The 17,924-nt window shown below is 55.6% G+C and overlaps 2 protein-coding genes across 3 annotated transcripts in view; one reads left to right on the plus strand and one right to left on the minus strand.

Annotated features, from left to right (window-relative positions):
* The window catches only part of TESK2 (testis associated actin remodelling kinase 2), a 93,336-nt gene extending 81,503 nt beyond the window's left edge, over positions 1 to 11,833 (plus strand). For both annotated transcript variants that reach the window (XM_006015784.3, XM_006015785.2), the window contains exons 8-10: positions 940 to 1,026; positions 5,099 to 5,240; positions 6,999 to 11,833. In XM_006015784.3, the coding sequence (XP_006015846.1) occupies positions 940 to 1,026; positions 5,099 to 5,240; positions 6,999 to 8,002 (1,233 nt within the window). In that variant the 3' untranslated portion in view covers positions 8,003 to 11,833. The remainder of the gene's footprint in view (positions 1 to 939; positions 1,027 to 5,098; positions 5,241 to 6,998) is intronic.
* Positions 11,834 to 13,849: 2,016 nt separating this feature from the next.
* TOE1 (target of EGR1, exonuclease) overlaps positions 13,850 to 17,924 on the minus strand; it is a 4,507-nt gene continuing 432 nt past the window's right edge. The window contains exons 2-6 of the mRNA XM_006015787.3: positions 17,749 to 17,916; positions 17,406 to 17,564; positions 16,537 to 16,796; positions 15,288 to 15,459; positions 13,850 to 14,745 (exon numbers count right to left, since the gene is read on the minus strand). Coding sequence (XP_006015849.1) covers positions 14,020 to 14,745; positions 15,288 to 15,459; positions 16,537 to 16,796; positions 17,406 to 17,564; positions 17,749 to 17,916 — 1,485 coding nt within the window. The 3' untranslated portion in view covers positions 13,850 to 14,019. The remainder of the gene's footprint in view (positions 14,746 to 15,287; positions 15,460 to 16,536; positions 16,797 to 17,405; positions 17,565 to 17,748; positions 17,917 to 17,924) is intronic.

A 17,924-nucleotide genomic window follows, 5' to 3' on the forward strand; every position in this document is an offset into this window, starting at 1 on the left:
AGCGGTGGTTTTAATTTTAGATGTTGTCAGGCTGGAACCAGACCAAACCAGTGATCTTAACGTAAAATCCATAGACGCAACTTAATACTTTCCCAACATGGTGCATTACCTTCCCCGATCAGCTTTCAGCCTTTGGCACTTGTCTCTGCTCCCATCTGTTTTGCCTGCATGCGTCTCCCCTTCCAGACTTCCTCTGTCTCTTGTGGGTTCCTTTCCTCTCCTTCCCTACTTCGTTTCATTCACTTTGGTATGTTTAAAAGTTAACTTTTCTCTCTTATTGTTCTTCCTGTCTGGTTTTCTTAGCCTGGTTGTCCTAAGACAAGGTTATCGTCTCTACTACTGGTTTTTTTTCCCCTCTCCCCTACTTGTGTATCTCTTCGCTTTTGCCCTCTTTTCAGTTCATTTCCTTTCTCTCCCCATCCCTTCCTTCAAAGCCTTCCTTTTCCTACTAGCAACAAGGCACTGATTAGTCAGTGCCAGTCGTTCAGACTGGAGTCACAGTGCAGTGTTGTGCATCTCTTCAGTTTATCACTGGATACTACAGGAGTTCCTAAATATTTTTTTTAATGCTAATTTAAACCATTCAACCATATCTACATGAAACAAAGAGCAAATGAAATAGTTCTGTCCTGCTTTGAGTTCTGTTTGCTCAAATGCATGTGTTGGACTCTAGTGCGAGAATCTGGCACTGAAAGGTAATAGAGAATTATGATGCCATTTGGGAAAGAGCATGATTTTGAAGTCAAACTGTCCCCATGAGGAATGCAGCTCAGCATCCCCCTGATGTTGGCTTGGCGACGAGCAGGAGGGGTGGTGGGGGTAGGGGGCTATTCCCAGCCACTGTAGGAGCCTGTGAAAGAAAGATGGTGTGGGCTAAGCAGAGAGGCGAATATAACCTGGGTTCAAGCTCTCAGCCACAGTGTCCTCTTCTTTGTGCAGAATTTTGGATTGGACTATGATGCCTTCCAGCACATGGTGGGAGACTGTCCCCCCGACTTCCTCCAGCTGGCCTTCAACTGCTGTAACGTGAGTATCCTGCTCCGAGCAGAAGGGCTGATGCAGACTCCTCCTCTGGGCTGCTTGTAAGATGGGGATTGTATAATGTGTAGCTGACCCAGGTCCCTTCCTATCCTAGGCTCCTTAAAAGTGAGCTGAAAAACACTTCTCACTCTGTGCTTCCTCCTACTGAGCCACCAGGCTTCTTGCAGGCTGGTCCAGCAAGTTCTGGTTGTACTGTTTGGACCTTACAAGACTACCGGAGCCTTTGGAATCCAGCCAGCGCATGCTGTTTGGTCAGGGATGAGCTCTGAGCCCTTCTGCTTGTAATAAGGACAACAGGAAACCCACAGGGAACTGCCCCAGAGTGTCCGTAAACCCTCGTAGGAGAGAGGGTAGAACCCAAACCCTGCTGCTGTGTTCCATGGAGGGAGCAGGGCTGTGGAGCTTCAGTTCAGCTGCCATGGGTGTAACACTGGATTAGATAGGTAGTGCTTTGCACTGAAGGGATTCACTGACCCTTTCGCACATTAGAGGCAGCTGGGCTCTACGATGCTGCCGTTACAGCTCGAGGATCCAGCACACAGACGGGAAGGCTGCTGCTTTCAACAGTGACCTGATTTTTGACAGCCCAGTTCACTATCACTAGGCTCGGTCCCTCTGGAAATATCAGGCCCCTGCAGCTCCCAGTGGATTTGGTGCGAGTCAGGAGTGCTCAGCATCTCCACTCAGCTTCTGGGGGCATCAGGTTGTTACCCAACATTAGAGGGCACTTCTGAAAACGTGGTCCAAAAAGACCTCATCCCAGGCTGTAAGCAAGCAAGTGCAGAGCCAAAGAGCGCGTCCCAGAGTTTTGTGGATGAAGGAAGTTGGGAGCACCTGATTCTGTGCCTGGCTTAGTTAACATGTCTGAAGTGCTTTGGTTGCCTGACATGTTCTACACAGCAAGTGCTAAAAGCACTGCTTAGAGCAGCAATTAGATTTTGGGAGTTTGCAGCCCGCAGCTCAGACCACAGTGCTTCTGAAGACAGGATTCAGAATAGTTTCCTAGTACTGGGGAGACGGTCTGAGAAGTAAAATGACCAGCTGCATTTATTTCACTGTCTCCCCTAAGAACCAGCTTTCTTAACAGAAGGAGAGTTTGGGAGAGTTGTCACTTCTCAGGTTAATAAGCATGGTGGGGATGGTCCTGGCTTGGAGCAGGCAGTTGAACTAGAAACCTCCTGAGGTCCCTTCCAACCCTCATTTTCTATGATTCTTCGTCTTTCCTGAGGGCAGCTGGTCCCAAGCACGGCACCAGTGAACAAACGGGAGCGACTGTCACATTGACTTAACCATTGACAGAATTCCTCCCCGGGCCCAGCCTGGATCACTCATTCGCTCAGCACACATGGGATGAAAAGGAACCGGGAGAAGGTGGTCTCCTACCCCTTCTAGTGCCTGTTTGTGTTTCACTAGACAGCGATTTGGGCCTCAGTCTGCACCATGGCTGGGCTACTCCCTTTGTGTTTTCTTTGTTTAATAAGCTGTTGGACAGCCTGTGAACTGCATGGCTCTGCCTAATCATCTGCACCATAAATATGCAGACACACAGGTTTTCTGCTGCAAGGGAACGTGCATTAAGGTAGCCCAGAGAACCATCAGACCTCAAATACATGTCTTTTATGCATTCAAAAACTCTCTGAATTCAGTGTTAAGGTTGAGACTAACAAACCTCAAAGTCCCAAATTAGGAGTCTACTTACAAGTCCAAGTCACATTGCCTATGCGTGTGTGTATATATATGCGGTCATGTATGTGCATGTATCCAGAGATCCAGCCCTTGATGTACTCGATGCAGTCTGTCTGCTTCAGCCTAGCGGCCTGTTTCAGTGGCAGCTCCACAGATCAGAGGCATGGCCAGGACAGTCCTACAGCTGAGTGGACCGAATGCTTTAGCAGAATTTGGAGCTGCAGTGGAGGCAAAGGTTGCTGAAAACTGCCTCTTGCTGCCTTCCTCTGGCACAAGCTAGAGCAGTCGAGACTGTAGCGGGGCTGTTAGGAAGGCTAAGGCAGAGACAGAACTAGGACTAGCGACCAGGATCAAGGACAACAAGAAGTCCTTTTTTAAATGCATATGAAGTAAAAAGAAGGGACCAGGCAATATGGGGCCCCTGCAGGACATGCTTGGCAATCTGGTGATCGCACCAGACGATAAAGCTAACCTCTTTAACAAATTCTTTGCCTTCATTTTTCTGAGCAGGGACCGGGGACATCCCCCACCGGGACTCTGAACAGACTCAGGAGAGACCCTGCCAGGCCTAGGGTCAGGGAGAACCGAGTTAGGGAAGTTCTGGTGGGGTTGGATGCATTCAAATCAGCAGGTCCAGATGATCTCCACCCCAGAGTGCTGAGGGAACTGGCACAGGTCATTGTGGGGCCCCCGGCATGGCTTTACGAGCACTCGTGGTGCTCTGGCGATGTGCCAGAAGACTGGAAAAAGGCCAATGTGGTTCCCATTTTCAAAAAAGGGAGGAAGGAGGAGGACCTGGGAAACTATAGGCCAGTTAGTCTTACCTCAATCCTGGGGAAGCTCTTTGAGACTATTATCCAGGAGCACATCTGTGAGGGGCAGCAGGGGAGGTGATGTTTAGGGGCAACCAACATGGGTTCATTAGAGGCAGGTCCTGTCAGACCAACCTGGTGGCCTTCTATGACCAGGTCACAAAATCCTTGGATGCAGGGGGAGCAGTGGATATAGTCTTTCTGGACTTCAGGAAGGCCTTTGACACCGTCTCTCACCCCATTGTCATTAAAAAATTAGGTGGCTGTGGTGTCGATGCCTACATGGTCAGATGGGTCGCAAATTGGCTAGAAGACTGCACCCAGAGAGTGGTGGTGGACGGGTCATATTCGACCTGGAGGGATGTGGGCAGTGGGGTCCCCCAGGGCTCGGTCCTCGGGCCCGCACTGTTCAACGTCTTCATCAGTGACTTGGACAAAGGGGTGGAAAGCACCTTGTTCAAATTCGCAGATGACACTAAGATGGGGGGACGTGGGCACGCTAGAAGGGAGGAATAGGCTGCAATCGGACCTAGACAGGTTACAGGGGTGGGCCGATGAGAACAGGAGGGGTTTCAACACTGACCAGTGCAAGGTGCTGCACCTGGGGGGTAAGAGCCAGCAGAGACCTACAGGCTGGGGAACTCCCTTCTCGTCAGCGCAGAGGCAGAAAAGGATCTGGGAGTCATTATTGATGCCACAATGAACATGGGCCGACAGTGTGGGGACGCGGTCAGGAAGGCCAACCGCACCTTGTCGTGCATCCACAGATGCATCTCGAGCAGGTCCGAGGAGGTGATCCTCCCCCTCTACGCGACACTGGTCAGGCCACAGCTGGAGTACTGCGTCCAGTTCTGGGCACCGCACTTCAGGAGGGATGTGGACAGCATGGAGAGGGTCCAGAGGAGGCCACCCACACGATTGGGGGTAGCAGGGAAGGCCCTACGAGGAGAGGCGACGGGACCTGAACCTGTTCAGCCTCCACAAGAGAAGGCTGAGAGGGGACCTGGTGGCTGTCTCTAAACTTACTGGGGGGACCAGCGGGGAATGGGAGAGACCTTGTTCGCCCCCGAGCACTACTGGGAGTAATGAGGAATAACGGCCACAAGTTGACCAAGAGTAGGTTCGGGCTAGACATCAGGAGGCGCTACTTCACGGTCAGGGCGGCTAGGACCTGGAACCAACTTCCAAGAGAAGTGGTGCTGGCTCCTACCCTGGGGGTCTTTAAGAGGAGGCTGGATGAACACCTAGCCGGGGTCGTTTGACCCCAGTACTTTCCTGCCATGGCAGGGGTTCAGACTAGATGATCTCCTCAGGTCCCTTCCAACCCGACCAACTACGAAATGATTGTTCTTCGCTGCTTTGTTTAAATTCTCAGCCCTTCCATTGCTCATCGCTGTTCAAGCACTGAGCATCTGTTTCAGTTCCACCTGGTGAAACACTGCCCCTATGATCTCGGTTGCCCTGAACCCCTTTATATCCCTCTAGCTGTCCTTCTTTCTGCACGTGAGACAGTGTGGAGGAGCCCCCTTGACTTCTTGGGGCGCTTTGTATGTTCACAGATGGACCCAAAGTTACGTCCTTCGTTTGCTGACATCGTCAAGACGTTGGAGGATATTCTGGACCGCTTGAAGAATGAGGAGTCAGACCGGGAGAGGAAGTTCCTGAATCTGGATAGCGCTGAGAGAAAACCCATTTCCAAAGGTGGGTGGGTGTGCACGCGAGTGTGCATGTGCAGCAGGGGTCATTTCCGCAACGGCTGTTAGAGATGATTCCAGCAAGGATGTGATGCTTCTCATCACAGTGACAGCTCCTTCCACCCAGTTCCCAAAGAGGCCGTCAAACCAGGTGTAGTGTTTAAAACCATGTGTGCGTACACCACATTTTCTTCCAGCTCCTTTAATGAGCTCCATCCGCAACCATGAGCTGGAGTATATCTTGGCTTTGGTGTCTGGTTACGATAGAAATATCAGAGCTGCCCCTCCGAAACGGGCCGACGGCTCGGATCAGACAGTGCATTGAGTATGTCAAGCACTCGTCTGAGCACAAAGCCCTGTCGTGGCCCATGTGGAAGGCAGCCCTGCCCCATCCAGGGCCCGTGTCTTTCGCCACGTTGCCCGGCATTTCAAGACGCTCTGTTTCGCCACGTTGCCCGGCATTTCGCGACGCTCTGCTGCAACTCCAGCCTTTTTTCAGATCCTTTCTTCTGCAAAGCTAGGTGCTGCAGCACTGTCAGACCAGCTCTGTTAGAGGAGAAAGGACGCTTAAAGATGACCTCTGTGGGGATAAACCAGACCAGGACAAATGAGCAATACCCACCCCGCAAAACCCAGTGGCTCCTGCTGCACAAGTTAGGTCTTTCCAGTCTTGCCTTCGAAGGCCAGCGTTCCAGAGCCCAGCTGGAGGCGGCAGGGGTGGCTGAGCGGCACAAGCAGCCTCTGGGTGTGGCATGTGGCGGGGCAGGGAGCAGAAAGCGGAGCAGTGGATCAGGCAGGGGAAGGAGATCAGAGTGGCGCTCCGGGACGGTGCCGGGCATCTGCATTGTGCCCTGCAGATGTTCTCGCAGCGCCCCCTGGTGGGCAGAAGGGGTGGGAGCGATCCTTTGAGTTTGGGGAGCATGCTGGCCGGACCCCTCCTTGCACGGACGTTTGGCTTTGGGGGCTGACAGCCCGGGGAGCAGAAGCAGGGTAGATTTGAAGCCGAGCGAAGAGCGCGGGCACACAGTGGGAGTCATCCACAGAGGAGAGTAGGGAGCAGTCCGTTGTGCCCCAACTTCTCCCCAAAAGTTCCCAGATGGATAAAGAAACAACACACAGGGTTCTTTTCAATCACTTCCTCCATCACTTTGGACCAGCAAGTTACTTCCGGCTTCAGCCAAGCTGGAGCAGGGTCTCAAGGAACTACAGGAGTCTACACGTGTCACTAGCAGAGGTAGAAACCGAAAGGAATAAATCCAGCCTCGTTCCTACCACCGAGGGCAGATTCAACCATCAGCTGCAGCAGAAGTGTCTTGCTTTGCTGTCAAGTGCAGACATAGAAGTACCTTAGAGTAAGGGGCAAAGGGAGTCTATGAAGGAGGGAAAGCTGGGTAATCCAGGGGGTTAATATGCAGGGAAGGAAGGGTTTTTTCTAAAGGATGCATGAAACATTTAAAAAAAAAAAAAAGGCAAAAGGGGCAGTTCCCTCTGGGGTTGCTGAATCTGTGCTGCTCTGTCAAAGCAAGCATGTGTCTAGGCAACAGGAAAGAGGAGAGTTGGGCTAATTTGTGACCCAGGAGCGTGTGTGTGTGTGTGTGTGTGTGTGTGTGTGTGTGTTGGGGAGGCAGAGGAAGGATGCTCCCTGTTAAAGAGCAGCTGTAGGAGCTGAGGAATCTCCTTCCTTCATCTGGTTGCCCCGCCGCAGCTCTGGCATGAAAGCTGAAGGGTCTCTCTCTCTCTCTCCCACCCCCTCTCCCCCATTCAGGCCTGATCGAGAAAGGACAAGGAGTGAAACGCCTGAGTTCGCTGGATGACAAGATCCCACCCAAGTCGCCCCGTCCACGCCGCAACATCTGGCTGTCGCGCAGCCAGTCGGACATCTTCTCCCGCAAGCCCTCCAGGAAGATCAACGTCCAGGACCCCTACTACACACCCAGCAAGGGGGCAGGCCGCAAGGTCAACCCCTTCAACGCCAGGGAAGACCTCAAGGGGGGAAAGATCAAATTTTTTGACATGCCGAGCAAGTCTGTCATCTCCCTAGTGTTCGACTTGCACTCCCCTCAGATGGGGGGCTTCCCCAAAGCCGGCCAGTCCCAGTGCCGGCTGGCATACAGCATGGACTGGCAGGAATCTTCCCTCTTGGGGAGGCGGTGCAGATCTCTCCCAGTCTCCCCTGAGATCCTGCATAAGGACTGTGCTCCTTTTGGGGGTCTGTCTTCAACGGTGAGCAGGTGTGACTGCAGCCAACTAGGGGCTGAGGTCCGGCAAAAGCTCTTGAGCAGCAGTAAGTACGGTGTGGCCGAGATCCCCGCTTTCCAAGCCAAGTCTTGCAGGCAGGAGTCTCCTTCCCTGCCTGAGCCGGAGGAGGACATGGACTGCTCCAACGGGCCAGAGTCCCAGGAGGAGAACGGGTTCTATCCAGTGAGCAACACGTACGAGACCCCGGCCTGCTGCCAGCCCCTGGCACCAGCTCGGCCTGAGGTGCTGGCCTACAAGGGACTCTCCCCCCAGAACTCTGTGACCGCTGAGGAAGGCGGCTCCTTGGAGCTGTTTGCCAGCGGCACTCCCTCGGAGGACATGGAAGTAGAGGACGAGATGCAGAAGAACCTGCTGCTGGCATCTTCTCAGGCTCTGTTCAGTGTTAACCCCTCTCCGGAGCAGGACAAAGACGTGCTGCCCTTCAAAGGTGGGGGAGGCTCTGCCCCACACCCACTGGCACCCGCTAGTGCGGCAGCAGCTGGTAGTGCGCAGTCAAGGTGTGACATCTGAGGAGAGCGCACGAGCCCCCGCTCCTGTCCCTGTGGGGTCAGCGGTCCCCAGACACTGGGCTTCTAACTCTCTAGTGCTAAGGCTCAGATAGCTCAGGCAGCCCGGGCGCATCGTAGGAGCAGCAGGAGGCTGCCGAGGGCATCTGAAGAGACAGTATTTCATTTTCCAAGTGTCTATCACTCCTTAGCTCACTGCAGCAGGCAACTACTGCAGCTGCCAGTGGGCAGGACGCCCTCCTGTCTGGGGTCCCAGAAGCCTTGCAAGCCTGCATGCAGCAGGAGCTGGTACCGTGCACATGGTCGGACCCTGAGCTCCGTGCAGCTTCCAAGCACCTGCTCTGGGCTTGGGGATAGGAGATGTGTGTTTGTCTGAAGGACCATCCATGCCCTTTTACACCTCTGCATTGCCCTGGAATTGAATCGGAAACCTGCCCAGCTGTCTCGGGCAGAGCTGGGCAAGTCTAAAGCCTTCGGAGGAGTAGGAGCAGGGGGTGAAGTTCTGGCTGCAGGGCTGAGCAAGGAAAGAAGTGTCCGTCTGGCAGCAGGGGAGCACGTAGCAGCTTTGCCAAGCGCCTGCTAACCCACGCACATACAACAGGACCTTCCCGTGTTTCTTGTTCCTCTGGGAGTCTGTTCTAATCTGTCAGCACTGCTGCAATAGGCTGGCTCAGCAGCCTGACAAGTGCAGTCCCAGCCATAGCACCAGCAGGACGCAGGCTGCAGCAGCTTGTGTGCACTGCCCTCAGCGTGTCCCAGTCCTGATGGGGAAAGAGAGATGCCTGCCGGCTTGAGGAAGGGGAGCGCAGGCACCACGCACAGCCTTGGGGCCTCTTGCGAAAGCGCCAGTTGTGCTGGCACGTTTTTGTGGTGTGGAGGAAGCTGAGTTGTCACCACCTCGGCGCTGGTCTCCGCACTCTGGGAGCCACGACTGGGACACTGCTGATCCCAGCCACGCTCACGCCGGGCCCTCTTGCCCGCTTCTGTCCTTTGCGCCGGGCCGTTCTGTGGATGCGAGGCTCTTACACTGCAATAACAGCCTGTCCCTGCTTGAAACTAAGCAGCTTGCTCCATAGGTACAGCCAGGAACAGGAGGCTGCAGGGCAGTGGAAGCGGCAGCAGTTTTTGGCCATGTGAGCGCAACGGTAAAGGACCTTGTCTTTGAGGGAACATGGTGGATTCTCACAGACAGGCAAGAGGCTTATCGGAGAACCTGAAAAAGATCCATTTCTCCCAGTGAGCTCCTTCCTGTCTCTTGGGCGTTAAGGACGATAATCACTGTCCCTTGGTGGACACTGGAAGGAAGCAGAGGTGGGTTTGAAACCCCCCTTGGTGGGGGCCCTGGCGGATGTCGGAGCCTGGTCCAGCCCTGCCACGGAGGCAGAAGGAAAGCTTGTCCTAGGATAGTAATTTGCACAGTTTCCCACACAACCCTTCTTCACCCACACCTCCCCACTCTCCCTGCACGACCACTCTCAGCCCCGCTGGCCAGCTTCTCTGCAAGAGGTACGCTCACTCCGGCCCCGTCTCAAAGCACCGAAGACGTCGGAAGAGGGCTTGTCAGAGCCCGTTTGAGAGGGGTCAGTAATTCCTTCCTGGGCCACGAGCGATGCCAGAGGTGGTGCTACCTGTCTGAACCCAGCCGGCAGCATTGCCCTGTAACGTATTGGCCCTGAAGAATCGAATAGGAGCCCCGAGCTCCTTTGCGCAGCCCTTGCCAATAGGCAGCTCCCAAGAAGGGCCATCGATGCCCCTTGCCCCCACACTCCTGCCTCACAAAAAGTGCCAATTCCCAGCACGATCCTTTTCCTGTCCTGTGTGGCCTCCGGGGCTGGGGGAGCCGCAGAGCCTGGCAGGGAGCCCCTCTGGCTGCTCAGTCTCCAAAAGGAACAGCGTGCCGGCCGATGGGTCTTCACTGCCAGCTGATCCTCGCTGGGCATGAGGGAAACCACCAGGTTCGGCTGCTACAAGGCCTGTTGGGGATCTTGACTCCAGACCAACGAGCAATAATGACACCAGGGGCTTTGCAGCTGGGACTGTCTCTGGGCTGTGGATGAGTCTGTACTGCTCACTGCTTCCACTTGTGCCCCTGCCTCGGAGGGGAAGGACACAGCACCTCCTCGTTGGCTCTCACCTGCCTTCACGCTTCTCCCAGCTCTCATCCCAGGTCAGCCGGTAACACTGCACCGTGGGCACCCGCTGCCCCGCAAGGTTCCCGTCGTGTTAGCAGACCGCAATGTTTGGGTGGAGTCGGTCTCTGGCACAGCCCGGGCTCTGGTCACAGCAAACCCATCTGTTCCTAACTCCTGGTTTGTCTGAGACGGTAGCTGGTAAAATACCCCCCACTTGCACTGCTAAGAGGAGAGGCTCTTCATTTGGGAAACAGTTCTGCTCCCTGTAGCAGGCCAGCTGACCCAAGGGGCACGCAGCTCTCTGGTTTTGCTGCCGCTGGGGATAGGAACCAGCGATGCCACCTTCACACCAGGCCTCCCCAAAGTCCTGGCTTGCGGGGTGGATGCGGCACAGAAATCCAATTTCGAAAGGGGGCAGTATCAGTTAACGCCAGGTCTGGATGTGGCGAACACTAACCCTGAACAGCCCCTGGGCAGTTACGTGGATGCAGGGGCACGGACAGATGGGTGGTTTTTACTATTGGGAGGATGGGGACTTACCGCTCGCTCGCCGGTGCGCAGCGGCTGAGCTTTCATCGCCGTGTCATCTGTCTGCCGCTCCTGCAGCAAGCGAAGCTGCACTGCAACAATTTTAGCCCCCAATGAAACGGGCGGTATGTTCTTGCAGTTGAGCTTCTGCTTACCCTGGGATAGCGCAGGCAGGTTGCGGCTACGGCCAGCTCAGCTGAACTGCGGTAAGGCCCCGTCTCTCCTTTCCTGGTTCATCTGTCCGTGGCCTGTGTCCCTTCACAGAGGCTGCTCTGCCTAGTGCAAGCCATCAGGCCAACCCCTCATTTTATAGGAACGCTGTTTGTTCTGATCGGGTTTTATCATGTTTTCTACTTCCTTCCGGAGGCAATTTTTTGCTCTTTTAAACAGCTGTTTCTACACACGGCTCTGTTCCCAGGAGAAATCTATACGGTTTTAATTCACTTTGAATCTTTCTAAGTTGGGATGAGTTTAAATGTCTCTTATAAGCTATTTTTTTTTTAAATCCACGATTGATACAAGTAGGGGGGCACTTGCAAATCACTGCCCCGAGAGAGGGGCTGTGGGGCAAGGGGGCCGCTGGGAAGGCGTTGGCGTATTATGGATAACAAAATATTGGTATTTCATGCCAGTACAACTAAAGACACTTGAATAATTCCTGTTTGCACTTAATGCTACTGTTATATCGCATGTCACTACATTTCTATGCAAAAAAAAAAAACAAATAACCTTTTCGGGGGCAGCCGGATGTTTGATTTAAATAAGTTTAAAGATCTTTGCCAGATGACTATCTATTTTCATATTTATGAAGGAGTTTTACGTCTTAATATTTTCCAGTCTGTAAATAGCTAAACTTGTAATTAAAGGCTTAGGGAGAAGTTTGTAGCCTGTGTATAATAATAATAATAATAATAAGTTAACACTGCCAGGAAGAAATCTTTGCAAAACAACTCTTCTAATATTGTGGATATTTATGAAGCTGTAAAAAAAAAAAAGCAAATCCTGTTTTTAATGTCGATTGCTCTCCCGCTCGGGCGCGGAAGCCTGTGTTGTTGGAATCGCAGTGAGAAGTAACCAAAGATGAAGCCAGCAAAATATTTTCATAATTTTTTTTTCTTGGTCAGTTTTTTGTAAACTGTTTCCCAACTCGCTTTTAAAATAAAAAGAAAACCAAGCGCCGGCTCCTGTCCAGGTGAAAGCAGCTCCCCCCCCCAACTCATCACTGGTGTTTACGGTCCAAGAACAAGCATGTTTCATCTTGTGTTTCTCTTTGAAGTGCTGAGGCCTTTGAAGGGCTTGGCTGCCTCTGCATGACCGACTTGTGCGGCTTCCTGAATACAGGCTCCCCTGCTGTACCAGCAAGCATGGGAGAGCCTAGGCTGCCCTCCGAGCCTGGACTGCAAACACCGACACTTCAGTGTTTAAGAGCAGGAAGTGGCTCTGCTGCTGAGCTCAGGGGCTAGGCTCTGGCTTCACAGCTCAGCTCATTACAGTGGGAAGGCAGTACAGTAGGGTGGCCCCTGAGAGACTAGCTCAAGTCTTGTTGTATTTAACTAGGTTCAGTACAGAGGTGTGCAAAATCCTGCACTGGGGCCAGAGCAATGCCATGTACTGGCTCGGATTCAGAGAGACCTAGCCAAATTGAAGGCCAAAAACAAATCTCAGGAGGTTCAACAAGGACAAGTGCAAAGTCCTGCATGTAGGAGGGAGCAGTCCCATGCACCAGGGCAGGCTGGGGCTGACTGGCTGGGCAGCAGCTCTGCAGAAAAGGACCTGGGGGGACAGGGAACAAGAATGGGGGCAGGAGCCAGCAGTGTGCCCGTGGTGCCAAGAAGGTGACTGGCATCCCGGGCTGCATTGGCAGGAGCGCTGCCAGCAGATCAAGGGCAGTGATCCTTCCCCTCTATTAGCACTGGGGAGGCCATGCCTGGAGTCCTGTGTCCAGCTGTGGGCCCCACTACAGAAAGGATGTAGACACATGGGAGAGTCTAGTGGAGGGCAATGAAAATGGTTAGGGGCTGGGGGACAGGACTAGTGGAGGGAACTGGGCTGATTCAGTCTGGAGAAGAGAAGACCGAGGGGGACTGAATAGCAGCCTTCACCTCCCCGCATGGGGGCTGCAAAGAAACAGAGTTGGGCTGCTCTCAGTGGGGGCAGACAACAGGAGCAATGGGCTCAGGCTGCAGCAAGGGAAGTTGAGGTTGAATATCGGGAAATACTCTCACCTTGAGGGTGAAGCACTGGAGCAGGTTCCCCAGAGAGGTGGTGGTCTCCATCCTTGGAGGTGTTTAAGCCCTGGCTAGACAATGCAGTTGGGGCTGGCCCTGCTTGGAGCAGGGGTTGGACTAGATGAGCCTCCTGAGCTGCCTTCAGCCCTCATGGTCTAGGATTCTATGAACTACCTGTAGGTTGGTGTCAGCTGAGCCCACTTGTCACCCTGCTTTCCTGGGGGACCTTCCTCTGGTAGCTGGGTTTGTTCACATGGGCACAGGTCTTCCTGCCTGCTTTGTTCCCTCAGCTGCTGCACTTCATGGAGGTGCTGGTTGGGCCAGTCTGTGTTCAGGGGGACCCAACTCCAGCTCTGCCTTCAGCCAGACATGCACAAAGTGGTTCAATACCTGTACAGTGCCAGACTTCTCCCCCACCTGAGGTCAGAGCCCAAGCAGCTGGTTACCAGCCCTAGGGTTTCTTGGCACAGCAGCTAGGTGCCAGCATGGTCAGTAGCTGCTGGGGCCCTGCCTGGCACTTCCCAGAGTGCCCCAAGAGCACCACTGCTACCTGCCTGCATTCCCATGGGCTCCCCAGGGAAGGGCACTTGAGCAGCTGGGAGCAGGGCAGGCCCAACTCCTGGCTGAAGCAGCCACCCCCTTTCCCTTGGTCCTGGGGGGCCCTTCCTCAGAGCAGGGGCCAGTGGATAAGGGGGCAGCAGTGATCCCCAATCCCAGGCAGGCCCCCCTCCACCTCCAGCCTTCCTGAAGCTCTTGCCTTGGCCTCAGGAGCCTGTGAGAGCTCTCCAAAGAACCGGGCTCCTGCCACCCCAGCAGACTCTTACCTCAGCCGCTTCCTTGGCAGGGAGCAGCCTCATATCACCACGGGTGAAAGTCCAGGTGCAGGCTGAACACAGGCCCTGGCCCCCAAAAGCTCCGTGCTTGAGCTCGGCCAAGGCTGGCGCAGATCATGTAGTGCCCCGAAGGACAAGCATGCGGGGTTTTGGGGGAAGAGCAATTTAATTGTCCTGGCATTAAACAAGAACAGGATAGTCCCTCCCCCCACCCCACGAGTTGTTCATGGAGTCAAAGCCTCAAGCTTCTGGAGGGAAAATGAAAGAGCTAACCTCCCCCGACCCTTCCCCTGCCCCGCGCTAGCCACTGGCCCAGGCCAGCTTCATCTTCTGGCAGTGAGCTTTGGAGGACTTGGAGAACAAGCTCTTCACGATCTGCAGCGGCACCGACTTCCCGCTGAGGTACAGCTTGTTGTGACAGTCCGGCAGCCACGGCCCCGACTCGCCAGCTGTCCCTTTCTTGAGCATCCAGACATAGGCCATGATGTAGCCAGTCATGAAGGCGTCGAAGCCAGCGCGGTGAATGCCCCCATACGCGGGTGAGGCCTCGGCCTCGGCCTCTGGAGCCTTCCCACCAGGGGAGCCAGCGGCAGTGTCCAGGGAGCAGTCTTGGGGTGGCAAGGGGCCTGGCTCTGCTGCGCTCTCCCCTTGCTCGTCGTGGCAGGCGCTCCCTCCAGCGGTTGGTTGCGTGGTACGCTCCTGCTCCATGGGAGTCCCAAAGTCGTCCACCCCGACATCCGCGGTCCAATCCACGGTGCTCTCTGCCTCCTTGCTGGATGCCTTCCCCACAGGATCTGACCCCGCTCTGCCCTGCTTCCGCGGGGGCCCGTCCTCCCCATTGTGGACCTCCTCTGCTGCCTCTGGCTGCTCAGGCGCCTTGGCGGCCTCCTCCGTGTTCTTGCGCCTCTTCCACCTCTGCTTCCGCTTCTTCCGCTTCTCGGCCCGGAGCCGCTCGTCCTCATCGATGATAAGGTCAATGTTGTGGGACTGGGTGCACTTCATCCCATTGGGGCACCACCCGTAGGCCTGGCAGGAGGGAAAGGGGAGACATTAGCACAGCCTTTAGGAGCAGGAAGAACCTCCTGTTCCCCTACGGTTGCAGCCTGACTCCAACCCTCCTCTTAGGGCCAAGGGGCAGCCAGGAGGCCCGTAGAGCCTCACTAACCACCTGAGATTGAGCAAAGCTGTGACTCCAGGGAGTCAGTTTACAGCTCTGCAAGCCAGACAGCAAATGATGCTGGTCAACTGGCAGCAGGGGCTGGGGGACCTCTTGCAGAGCCTGTCCCAGGTCAACTCTCCCTGTCCACAGAGCCTGGCCCGGGCAGTGTATATTCCTCACAGTGCAGGGATACACAGCGTCTGCGTGTGGATATGGCTGGTCCTGGCATCCAGGGTGGGCCCCCCTGGGCACAGGCTCGTTCTGGGCTGCTTGTTTCCACTCCAGCTCTGAAAGTTTCTCAACTGCAAGGACTGTTCCTGAGGCATGAGACCAGGTGACCAGAGCTCCCCGTCTGCCTTCCCTGGGCCTTGTCCTCAGACCTGCAGCAAGGGACGGTCGCACGACTCACCGAGAAGGTCTCGCAGACGGGGACCTTGCTGGCCTGGGCTGCGCTGTGGTTGCTGTCCTCCAAGGAGCAGTATCGGTAGTCGATGTAGTGGGCCATGCTGGTGGGGTAGCTGCAGAACTCCACCGTGAGGTGCTGGCTGCTCGAGTCCTTCAGCTTGATGTTCTCCCGCTTGCTGGAACGCACAGAAGCGCAGTGAGGCTCATGGCTGAGCTCCCTGGGCCTTACTGGGGCAGGGAGGGGAAACGCTTCACCTGGAGACCATCTCTGCTTCTCAGAAGTTCGGCCCAGGCTTGGGAAGGTCTCCAGGGAGAAGCCACCTCTTAGCAGTCAAGTCTGTCAGCAGGGTGAATATTCAACAGCTCCTGCTTCTCGTACCCGGTGAAGGGTCCTGAGGGAGCGTCCTGCCCACATATGGCTTGACCAAGAAGGCTGGGGGTGTTGGGCAAAGCTTCCAGGGCAGGGCAGGTCCAGCCTGGTGCCAGCCAGGGACGATGCAAGGGAGCTGTATGCCAGCAGGTGACTGGGCCCGGGGCGGGAGACCCCCTTGGAAAGGAATGCCAGGGAAAAACCTCAGATGAGGGCTGGGCAGGGAGGCGTGGTGGTCCTGCCCTGCTCAGTCAAGCCTGAGAGACAGAGACTGCAGGGGAACAGCGAGTGGGGTCTGCAAGTGCTGAAGCCAGCCCTACCTGTTCACAGAGGGCTTCCCCCATCTCAAAGCACCCGATGGTTGCAGTTGGGGAGCACGGGGCTCCTCAGACAGGCGCAGAGCCAGGACTCTCTTCCTGGGGGAGCTTGGGGGGCTGCCTGCTGCAGGTTGCCTGTTCTAGGGCCCTGCTCCTGCTGCAGCCAGAACGGTCTGGAGAGGGCAAGAGGTGGACCAGGCTGCTTCCACCTCCTGCCAGCGGGAGTGCACACTACCTGGGCAGCAGCACGTCCCCATTGCTTGGGAAGCGGTCAGTCAGGCTCTGAACTGGGGGACAGACCATAGTTGTGCCTGGTGCATCACTGTGATGGAAGCACTGCACTTACATGTGGAGCTCTCCTGCCCCTCCCTGGAAGTCCTGGGGATGGATGGGCCCAGCTAAAACCTCCACCTTCCTGTTGCCCGTTTCCTGCCCAAGCTGCATGCATCGGGGCTAACACGTTACCCAAAGCTGGGGCCCAAACGCTCTCGATGGAGACCCAGAAGGTACAGAACAACACCAAGCACTCTGTGCCCTCCCCCCACACCTGCCCGGGCTCCACGTACCACTTCTTGTAGGCGTACTCCAGGTAGGAGGCCACGAAGCGGGTCTCGAACTCGGAGGCATACTTGGTGTCATAGATGCCGGCAGGGAACATCTCCGAGAGGTCGGCGGTGAAGGTGCCCAGGCTGTCGGGGAGGTGGGCGTAGAAGCACTGGTACAGGAACACCAGGTCGATGAGCCCGTTGTGCAGGATCAGGGGTTTCTTGGCCCGGATCAGCTCCAGAAAGAAGGACCGCACGCTCTGGCTCTGGTTCTCATTGCCCTGGGAACGGGAGTGCCGTTTAGCCCCATGCTACTCCTGGCCGTGCGGAGCCCCGTCCCCGGTAGGGGCCTGGATACACGTTCAAATTCAAGCCAGCTTGGAACTAGCTATAGCGGTGTTACACGTTTGCAACCACTAGTTTTGTAGCAGGTTAGCTCTCTTTAGGAGCTGCACTGTCGTTTTTGTGGCGTGACGATTACTTTGCCCCTGAGGCCGGTCTAAATTTATTGCGCGATTCACCAGTTAATTGTGTAATATATGAAACGTGTAGCAAGGGCCTAAGAAACCTCAATGGCGTCTGTCCCAGGGGGTGGGAGTGATCCCCCCGGCACAGCGCAGCGTGGGGCCATGCTGCAGTCAGGATCCTGGTCTTACCGGTCCCAAGCAGGCACAGACGGGGGTCCCAGACCACCAACCAGCCCCTAATTCAAGCCCCCTCCTGTACATTGGCCTCGTGGTGGCTGTGGTTTCTTGGACCTGCTTGAAGCAGGCTCCCCCCCAGCCCTCCGCAGGTGCTGGAGATGTAACCTCACCCTTGAAGCGGGTCTCCTGCCAGTTACGATGCTGCGAAGGGGGCCGAGGAGAGGAGCCCCCCCAGGGCACCAGTACCTTGTCGTTGCCCTTGTGGTAGGGGATGCCCTGCGAGTACTGCTTGTTGAAGTCAAAGCCGTGCTGCACCAGGAACTGCACCGACTGCGGCTCGATGACGTAGTCCTCCGTGCACAGCAGCGTCAGGTTGTAGATCTGCGACAGGTAGGTGTTCTCCGACTGCGGGGACGGGCGGCAAGGAGTCAGCGTGGCTACAGAGCCCCCCGATTTCAATGGGACCTGATGCTGGTTTCCCTCAACGGGAGCGTTCAGCTCCTTCATCGAGCCCTCCTGCACACGCTTCCCCAGGACGCCAAGAACCGGAGGCAGCGGCAGCGTCTGGCGCAGCCCGGCCCCCACCTACCTTGTCCGGGAGCTGCTTGAAGCAGGCGATGCCCAGCGAGAGGACAGAGCGGGTCCTGGCGGCGTTGCAGACGGCCTTATATCGCTCCTCGATGCACCTGGGCGAGACGGGGCGCGTGAGCCGTCGCTGCCGCAAGCGCCCTCGGGGCGAGGAACGGCGCGGTGTCGTCTCCCGTC

The sequence above is a fragment of the Alligator sinensis genome, unplaced genomic scaffold, assembly GCF_000455745.1.
Source record: "Alligator sinensis unplaced genomic scaffold, ASM45574v1 scaffold781_1, whole genome shotgun sequence".
Lineage (NCBI taxonomy): Eukaryota > Metazoa > Chordata > Crocodylia > Alligatoridae > Alligator > Alligator sinensis.